Source organism: Oculina patagonica, chromosome 5 (genome assembly GCF_052425735.1).
Source record: "Oculina patagonica isolate OP01 chromosome 5, crgOcupat, whole genome shotgun sequence".
Taxonomy (NCBI): Eukaryota; Metazoa; Cnidaria; class Anthozoa; order Scleractinia; family Oculinidae; genus Oculina; species Oculina patagonica.
In genome coordinates this window covers 4,966,560-4,976,910 of record NC_135762.1, presented here as the reverse complement: position 1 = coordinate 4,976,910, position 10,351 = coordinate 4,966,560, and the positions used below count along the sequence as shown (strand labels likewise).

The 10,351-nt window shown below is 38.5% G+C and overlaps 1 protein-coding gene across 1 annotated transcript; it reads left to right on the top strand.

Annotated features, from left to right (window-relative positions):
* The first annotated feature begins 7,485 nt into the window (after positions 1-7,485).
* On the top strand, positions 7,486-9,441 carry LOC144654663 (neuropeptide FF receptor 2-like). Its single transcript, XM_078514858.1, has one exon. The coding sequence runs from the start codon at positions 7,838-7,840 to the stop codon at positions 8,786-8,788; it is 951 nt and encodes a 316-aa protein (XP_078370984.1). The 5' UTR covers positions 7,486-7,837; the 3' UTR covers positions 8,789-9,441.
* Positions 9,442-10,351: the final 910 nt, after the last annotated feature.

The window sequence follows — 10,351 nt, the reverse complement described above, 5'->3', positions numbered from 1 at the left end:
GCGAGTCGGAGTTATTTTAAATTGGAATTGTTCGGCAATATTAAGAATAAAGAGGACTTTCTCTTTTTAATATCCTCTAAGTAATTAACAAGTAAATTGATTAGATGTTTATCAGCAATGGTAACTAGTTCTATATCTTAACAACACGTTTTATTAAACAACACCTTTTCATCGACAGCTTATATTTTGAAGCTTTTATTTAACCAGGGGCCTCGATTAATCGTTATAAAAAAAATTTATGTACTCAGTCATGTTTCTCGGGAACAATGCTACGTTGGTTTTTCTTTTGAATGAAGATCTCCATTTTTCTCTTGCAAAATATTACTCAAGGTCATTGATAATTTTTTGCTATTATTCCTAGATCCCGCCACCTCGGGAAACCCGCTACCCGTTCTCTCTTTCCCCTACCCTCTCCCCCAACAGAAGTGAACTATGAATAGATATAACATGTAGACTGTTCACAGTCCCCTATTTTTCCGTGAAGTCGTAGAGATCGATCGTTCAGTCCGACGGGCCGCCATCTTGGTTTACAAACGCGAGCGAAAAACACCCCCACGCTATAAGCATCCCGCCCCGCCACCCACGGGATTTTTGCACTCTCCCCAGTTTTCGCTCGCGTTTGTAAACCAAGATGGCGGCCCGTCGGACTGAACGATCGATCTCTACGACTTCACGGAAAAATAGGGGACTGTGAACAGTCTAATATAACATGAAGTCGAGATCACAACGTGGTTACAGGCACGATTTGCTGAGGCCGCCGTGACTAATTAACAAATTCGCATCGTCTCTTTTGCGTCAACCCTGCTGTTGACGATTAATTTCGTCATTCACACTGACGTTGTCAAATTGTATTCGATTAGGAATAATAACGCATTCTGATTCAGTTGGTTGATTTTACTACTTTCGGGATTTGCTAGTTTTATACATTTTCTGAAAGAAAAATCACTAATGAATTTGATTTTTGCAACATTTGCACCGCAAAGATTTCATTCAGCTAGGGGAGCAGGGTTGGTGAAGTGGTGAGAGCACTCGCCTTCCAACAATATGTTAGTTTTCGACTTGCTCCGAGGGTTTTTCTCCGAGACTGATTAGCAAGACCGCTCAGTACAGCAACACCCAAATAAATTTTGAAACTGGATTTTTCTAAATAACGGCCAGTGTCAACAGCCGGCCTGCACCACTGTATTGCTCTGAGTAATTACTTTACCAATTTCAGTTTTTTCTAAATGTCAAATCTCTTTTTACTCATCTTGAATGTTTTGTGCACGCACTCTTGCCTATACAAATAATAAAAAACTGCAATATCACAGCGACAAACCGATGAGTGGTGCCGGATCTATTGAAGACCTGGATCAATTCCCTTAAATCTACTTATTACACATCACTTATTAATGATCATTCTTCAGACCAAGGGATGCTGTTTAGGACTGTAAACAAGCTTATGCAGAAGTCCCATGAGACGCGATACCCGCCTTCCCGTAGCAATGCTTTACTAGCTGATTCATTTGCTGACTTTTTCACTGCCAAAGTTGAAAAGATTCACACCGTCCTTGTAGCGAGAAACAGAAATCTATTGCTAGCTGATGATGATAAATTGCCTACAATCGCTGCTGAATTAAACAACTTTCATGAGGTCAGTCAAGAGGATGTCAAAGAATTTGCTTATAAGCCTCTAAGCAAGTCCTGTTGTCTTGATCCGCTTCCGGCATCTATTATTAAGAGCTGCTTCCCTATACTCCTTCCTGCTATCACCAGGATTGTTAATTCGTCATTAGCAACTGGTATGATGCCTGATGCCCTAAAGATTGCTTCGCTTTCACCAACCTTAAAGAAACCAACTGCCGACTTCAAGCAGCTTTCAAACTTGCGACCAATCTCAAATTTAAAGTTTATTTCTAAACTGGTGGAAAAGTGTGCAGCAGTTCAGCTAACGAAACATGTTATGACCAACCACCTTGACGAGACGTTTCAGTCAGCATACAAGGAATTTCACTCAACTGAAACAGCACTTCTTAGAGTACAAAATGACATCTTGTGTGCTCTTGATCAAAACAAATCGGTCATATTGCTGTTATTAGACCTTTCTGCAGCATTTGATACGGTTGATCATGCAATACTAATATCTAGACTCTCAAACCGTTTTGGAGTGAAAGGAACCGCATTGGCCTGGTTTAAGTCTTACCTAACTTCGCGTAAACAGTTTGTTAAAGTAGAGGAAGGCCTGTCGTCAAATCGACCCTTGCTTCGCGGGGTGCCTCAGGGGTCAGTACTGGGCCCACTGCTGTACCTCAACTACACTGCACCGATTGCTGATATCATCAAGCAGCACAACTTGCTATATCATCTGTATGCTGATGACACGCAACTTTATATATCCTTCAAGACTGATTGCTGTGTTGACCTTGAAGAAGCAAAGTTGCGTGTTGAACGCTGTGTTGAAGAAATAGATCGTTGGATGTGTAACAACTTATTGAAACTTAACCAGGACAAAACTGAACTAGTCGTCATTAGCTCCAAATTTCGACATTGCCCTGATCTTAAACATATTCGGGTTGGAGATGAGTACATTGCCCCTAAGTCTTCTGCACGCAACCTAGGAGTCATCATTGACAATTGCCTTTGTATGGAACAACATGTGAAAAAGATATGCAATGAGGCAAATTACCATCTCAGGAACATATCAAAGATTCGCAAATATCTCACTCAGGACTCTGCGGAAATTCTCATTCATGCTTTTATTGGTTCCAAGCTCGACTATTGCAACTCAATTCTGTATGGTATTCCGAAAAAGTTAATTTGTAAATTACAGCGTGTTCAGAATACAGCTGCTCGCATTGTCACGTTAACAAGGAAATATGATTCTATTACCCCAATAATGTTTAAGCTACATTGGCTACCTGTACAATTCCGTATTATTTTTAAACTACTGTTAATAGTCTACAAAGCACTCAACGACAAAACACCATCCTATGTTTCTAGTATGCTAAGTTTTAGAAAGTTCTCTCGGTCACTACGTTCCAGTGGCCAAGAACTGCTAACTGAGCCCATGGCTAAACTCAAGACCTACGGAGACCGCGCGTTCAGCACTGCTGCGCCAAGGCTGTGGAACAACCTGCCACTAAGCATCCGAAAATCGGCATCAGAAGACATTTTTAAGAAGAACCTAAAAACTTATCTTTTTAAAGAAGCCTATGACATTTAATTTTTATTTCTTATACATGTTTACTTTAAGTCCAGTTAAATAATCATGATATTTTTAGTTTTTAAATTTTTAACTTTTAAAACTTCACTCTCTGCATGTATAGATATTTTAGCTCAATAGATTAATTTAGTTAGGTATTTTTATATTTTATTTTTATTTTTTTAGCATAGTGATTGTAAAGCGCTATGAAAGATTAGCTAAATAGCGCTATAGAAATGATTATTATTATTATTATTATTATTATTATTATTATTATTATTATATTATTATCAGTAACTTAGTTAAAATGTAAAATAGAGCGGTTTTTACTTGAGTGTCGAAAGTAAATTGCGTTTGCTTTGGTTTTGCATTACTACGCTCAGTGATTGGTTTAAAAATCTCGCGCCACTTTCTCAGCCAATCAGGAGTAAAACCAAAACCAATCGTGACTCGCTCGCGCACGTTTTCCCGCGCTTCGTGCCAGCTACTTGTATTTGCTTCGAGTTTTGATTGGTTCACTGGATTGGCCGTTTTCCTTTGTGATTGGCCAGAGTAATTACTTTGGTTTTGGTTTTACGACACTCAATTGAAAACTGCTCTATAGACGGCAAACTGATCCTGACGGCTAAAGCGGTCAAAAATAAACAGAGTAGATAAAAAGAAAGAAAACTAGAATATATTGAAACAAACTTTGCCCTATATTTCTCTTGCCCATAGGCACATATATACTCACTAGCTTGTTTTCTCGGTTACTAGTTGTTCATCGCCAGCTACGTCAAGAGCTGACCGTGAGCGACAAGTAAAGCAAGAAGCGCGCGAAAACAAGCCAGTGACGTCAGATTGCGCAAAAAGGCAAGTATAGAGTGCAAAATTAGCCAATCAGAGCGCGCGCTTCCCTGAAGTTATGTTTTAATGAATATTAGTCGTTCAAACTCGCAATCTGATAGGCTTTCTTTATTCATTGTTGCCGGAAAGTAAAAACAAACCTACAATGAATTATTTTGCAATATATACCATATATAATGTATGAATAACTAGGTTATTTGAAGGGCCAAACAATAAACTAGGCCGCTGTTTGATTTGATTTTATAGCGACGTTGAAAGTTGACTCGGGAGAATAGCTGAAAATCTCATGCAGTTGTCAGCTACTTTTTAAAGTGATCAAACGACAAGAGAGTTTTCATCGAAAACGAAGTCGATAGCGCGTAGTGATTGTTTAATGGCACAAAATAAATCAATGTTGAATTTTATGTTGTTGTAAATAGCGGCGAGTAGTCAACATTGGCAGATTTACGGATTCGCATCAACTGAGCTAGTTTATACTACAGTGTCAAAATAATACTCGAAATAAAAAACCGAATTACAGGATTTTCTTTTTCTTTTTCTTTTTCGATATGTCATTCACTTTTCGAATGCAAATATCCGCCCAAATAACGGCGTTGTCACCGTAGCAAATTTTAAACAGCTGCACTATAAAGGTTGCTTAAATATTACGTAAATATTGCCTTGCTTTGGATTACATTTCCTACAGACTCTGTAAGATTTTATCATATTTGGGATAAATTATGCAAACATGAGTACGTTTTTATGACTTTATATGTGATTGTTTTTTCATTGAACAATTTCCTGCTGCTTGAATTTTCTGACTCCATAAAAGGCACTCTTGCAATGATGATAGATAAATTTTCTTTAACGATTGCCATTTCATAAAAGTTAATCTGTTCATGAAAAATCTTAAAGCCATTATTTCCTTTGCTGTCTTACGACAATTATATTGCAGAAGAAATATATATTTAACTTGAGATTGGCATTGTAAGCTATTGTAGCCTATTTGTTTTCTACTCATTGGGGCAAAAACCGTACTAACAGCAAATAGTTCAGCAAATATATTCAGTAGCTTATTAAATACATACATGTTACAATCGAATACACTGTTAAAATATATATTAGTTTATGCATATGGCGGAACTTAATATTAATTTCCCTTTTGATTTAACTCTTATCTGCAACCGTATCTAATCATTATCAAAGATTCGCCCAAGAACTAATCAACCTGGATTCAATCAGCGTTTAAGGACGTTCGCGCTAATTGTTTATGCGCATCTTTACTGCGCACGTAATTCATGTCGCAACGTCACGCCACGTCATGCACGAGCGCGCGCGCTGAGAAAACTTTTCCAAACACATATAGGGTTGGTAGCCGTTGCGTTAACTTCGCTTGCAGTTTCCTCTCTTAAACGGTCGGTGACCCCCACTTTTTTCAGGATATACCAACTTTACCGATAAATCTCTACTGATTGACAAAAAATGAGCGAATTTCCAATGTTGGAACTTTGTTATTTTTTCATTTTCTCCCCTCGCGCGCGACCAAATTAGTCACATTTTCCAGTCTCGAGTGTTCGCAAATCCAATTCTTTGAGGCAAGATTTTCCTTAAGGGACTTCAAAACCGAAATATATTTGTAGAATAGACCCACTTAAATAAATTCAGACAAAGAAAGTTAGCCTACATCAATTAATTTAAAATATTTTGTCGCCCGAAGCCGCTGCGGTCATATCGAGTGACGAAGTGAAATTTATCCAAATACGCGCCCTATTTCGGTTATCGTATTTCGGAAACGAAGTCGGTGACCCCCACTTTTTTTTACATTTCTGATAAAAGTAACTAATAAACTAGCTCTGGTGAAATTTTAAGAAAAATTGCAATGTTGGAAGATTTTCGCGCGAACGTCCTTAAGTTACAGTCGAAGTTGCAGCCAGAAACATAAAAGTTCTGGCGGTCTTTTTCTGTAGTTTTGGGCGATGCAACGCTGTGCAAATTAAAGCTACCGGAAGTGGGAGGAGGGTAGGGGTGCACACAGGGTGCACATGCCTGTAGCTTTGGGATGGTTGGATTCAGCTTAGCATCAGGATGGTTCGAGCTTTCTGCCTTGTTGTCACCCGCGGGGTTGAAATAATTAAAAATCGACTAACAATAATCAGATTCCCCAAATGAAGTACGAAGACGAGGGTCTAGTATAAAGTCTGAACTTACATAAAGCAGAACTCTGATTTTAAGCTGAAACGTGACGGAAACTGACAAACTAACTACCGTAAAATTAACTAAGCTTTGAACCTTGCATTTAATTTCGCGTCTAAACTGTTCAACCGAGCTTGTTACGGATAGGTGCCTAACAATACACCATAAAAAAGTCATTGTTCACTTACAGCAAAACTTCCTCCTTGAAAGGGACTTTCCACCAACTTTTAGTGAAGTTTACCGCTTGCTAGCAAGACGGGAGGCACGGAGTCTAACACTGAGGACCTCCAGGCCGACTTTATTCCAGCGCTCAACTACTGGAAACTTCCAATGTCCAACGTCCAAATGCTTCTGCTGCTTCTACTTTACAAGGTTCAATGTCCAAGGCTATATATTCACTCAGTAAGTACGCCTGAGATTCTCCCCGAGTACACAGGTGGCTCAAAACATGGCACTCGATCAGAAAACCAAAACGTACCCATCTGAATATACAAAGCAAACAAGCATCAACCAATCAAATATAGGGGGCACAAATGTTTAAGCGAAAGATAAAGCATTTAATCTGTTCGTGAGAAGTCGTTGCCATGGTGTCAGGAAACCGCAAACATGTTTACAGCTAAGACCTGTTTTGAACGCTGAATAATCTCTGAGACAAACAAGGGAGGCGTTAAAAGAATGGCACATCTGTGGCCTGACCTCGGCTTACTAAACAGCCTTCGATCACAGCATATAACTAGTAAATATTTGGCTTAACGTTGAAGCCAAAATAGACAGTATCAACACTACCCAACAAAAAGGCAAGAAGACAACTGTATAGACTACTAGGGAAGAATTTTCGTTTTATTACGCTTGGTCACCCTGTGATTTCAACAAATTAATTTTTAAGTTAGCGTGGTATCACACAAGTATTATTACGAAAGAGTGTTTACAGCCGGAACGCGCGCGCATAAGCGTAAACCGTCATAAATATTTATTAAAGATGATAATAAAATATTTTTGATAATTTGTTTTGGGACAAAACGTGATGACGGTGGATTATTCACAGCGCATCCCTTTGATAAAGTTGTTGTGTGCGTAAAATCGACAGATTTGAATAACCATTTACCGAAGATTTTTTAGCTGGAGATCAGCTAATAACCATGTTACACATCGGGTAAGCCACCTTAATCGAAGCCCACTGTCGAGATTATTCAATAAACAATGCATTGCTTACAAAACAATAAAGGCCCACGAAAAAAGCTTTTAGGCAAATATATTAACAAAGGTTCAACTGCGTAATTGTTCGGCCGAGTTATTTTCCATCCGTATGACCTAACAGATTGATAGTTCAAAAAATCAAGTAAGGCGTGCGTATTATCATATTAAGTTCTGCGAATTTTGTCTACATAAGTGGGCACAACACAAGATAGCTCACAAGGCGGCGAGAGAACAAACTTTCACCGCCTAAAATTCGGAAGTTGTTTATCGGGAAATTAACCAAAATACGTGTTTAAAATTGATTCAAAATTAAGTGCTTTCTTTTCAATCTTTTGTTGATAAGTTGACGACGGCGTTTTGAATAATATTGTCTTTGCTAGGGAACTGTGACAGCCAAAACAAGGTTTTTTTCAACGATCGGAAACTCTCAGTGCCTGAAATATGGAGGGAAGAGTGGATAAAAACGCGTCTTTGTACAACAGTAACTCATCTTTCTCATCGAATGACACGTATCAACCCGCAACTATCGCTACAGTCCTATTCTCGTTCGTGATAGCGACTGGTTTTCCAGGGAACTTGCTAATTGTGACAGCAATCATCGCCCGCCAACAGCTCAGAGCGCCATGCTACTCTTTGATCCTGAGCATCGCCATTGCGGACCTGGGAATGGCACTGATTGCTGCTCCACAGCGAATTATAGAAAACTACATCGGTTGGCCTTTTGGTAAATTTATGTGCAATTTCCTTATGTCCATTCCAGAGCTTTTTGTCAGCGTGTCCGTTGTTACTCACACGGCCATCGCGCTGGAAAGGTACCGCGCGATCGTCCAGCCGTTCAAGGCGCGAATGAGCGTGAAGACGGCAAGAATGGCTGTCGCTGCCATCTGGTTCGCCTGCTACATCACCGCAGCTTTACCTCAAGCTATAATGCTCGATCTAGAGGAAGAGGTCGATGGAAAAGCTTACTGTGTTCCGATGTTCCCTTCGATAATTATTCGCCGCGTTTACGAAATTTACCTCGTAAGTGTGTTCATTGCTGTTCCTCTATTCGTTCAATCATGGTGTTATGTGAACGTTTTTATTTTTGCCAGGCGAGAATTGAATCTCTCCAAGAAAAACACAGTGAGGAGAGACATTTATGAACGTTGCAAGAAAAAGATTCGTTTGGTCCAAGTTTTGCTTTCCCTCGTGGCTGTTTTTCAACTGTGTTCAATTCCTAGAGGTGTATTGATGCTAATAAGAGAATTTGAAGGCGATGCCGCAATGGAGACAAACATGTTTTACTGGTACGCCGACGTGATTTCACTTTTCGCGTATTACATAAAACACATGATAAATCCGGTGATTCTTTGGTCTACGAGCAGCGAGTTTCGTTTTTGCTGCAGACATTGATTTTTATTTTCTCAGAATCGACCAGGACGTAGTCTGATATATCAATACTGACTCAAACCCCAAAAAATATAATCCCAAAACTAAAATTAGAATGGTTGCTTTAGATCAAGGTAAATGTCAGAGATCATACTTTAAACCTTCGACTAAGTTTCTCTTCCTAGTAATCTACCTTTAAAATACACCATGTAAATACCCATAGTTCAGTAAAAAAAATATCATATAGTCAGTTAAAAGACTCTTTATAAACATTACACCTAAAGCCCTTGCATGACCTTACTAACGGAAAAGGACAATAAGTCCTTAAAGAAGCTTAATGAAAAGGAAGGAATAGAAAGCTAACAATGATTTTGAAAAGAGAATCTGTCAGAGGAGCAATAATAAAACACAGTCTTTTTTTTTCTCTGGCAAGGTTACTTTTTAGTGACAAAAGATCAAACGTATTTACAGTTGACGGTTTTTGCGTCTTGAAATCTGAAGTAAGATTGACAGTAAAATGCTAATTCGTCGCTTCTTTTATTCGTTTAATATATTTTACATGTAACTTATGTGATAAAACAGGTGAAATTACGAGAGGCATTTTTCCGGTTTAATTGTTCATTGAACGAAATTATCATAGAAATTACATTATTCTTCCGCAAATTAAATGGTCATAACTCGAGCGCAAACTTTGTTTGATATCTTTATATTTGCCTGTCTGGGCACTGGGCTGAGGGTTTAACGACCTCAGTGACGTCACTGGTAAAATAAATGATGCTATCAATCTCAGTAGAAATTTAAAAAAAAAATCGAAATTACTTCTTGAGAATCTTGGGGGGCTTCTAATCTTCTAAGCGGTACGCTGACAGGAAACGACTTGAAAGCTTGTTTCTTAATATTACATGCAGGCTTTTGTCAAAGAAAATCCTTTGATATTTTGCCGGAAGTGAAGGGAAATGCCCAAGGCATCAAGTGACTGTTGTATTATACCGCTCTGTAAAATATCTTAATTTATATCATGGGTTACAAATTGCTCCTTAATTTTTGCGCGAAATTTCAGCGTTAATTTATAATTATTGTCAGTCATGTAATAAAGCTTTTTTCGAAAAAATTGAGAAAATTATGAAGTTTAGGCAAACGGTATTATTAAAACGTTTTCAATGCTTGGAGCTCTCGATACAGTAAACAGTCAAAAACCCACGATTGTGAGCGTAATTTGTTACTTGTGATATTAAAAGGTTTTCAAATGGTGTACTCATGAAATTAGGAAATAGTGCCACTTGCGAAAGGTTCGGTTGTTTCTTAGAATTTTGACAAAAATTAAAGCCAAAGCCATAACAAGCAAGAGGCAAGACGACACACTTGCCTCGTCTAAATGTTGACCCAAAATAAAAAAAAAATGAAATCTGTTTAGTTGGGAAAATAATCCCCAGTTGATCAAGATTGATTTTTTCAAGAAATACCTCATGAAAAATATCTCTGAAAGAGATTCAAAGCTTCAAGCTTTCAAAATTTTCTGGAGGGCATGCCCTAGAATCAACTCTGGCAAAGGTCTGGTTGCGGCCCTGATAGCGCGTCTATGACTGT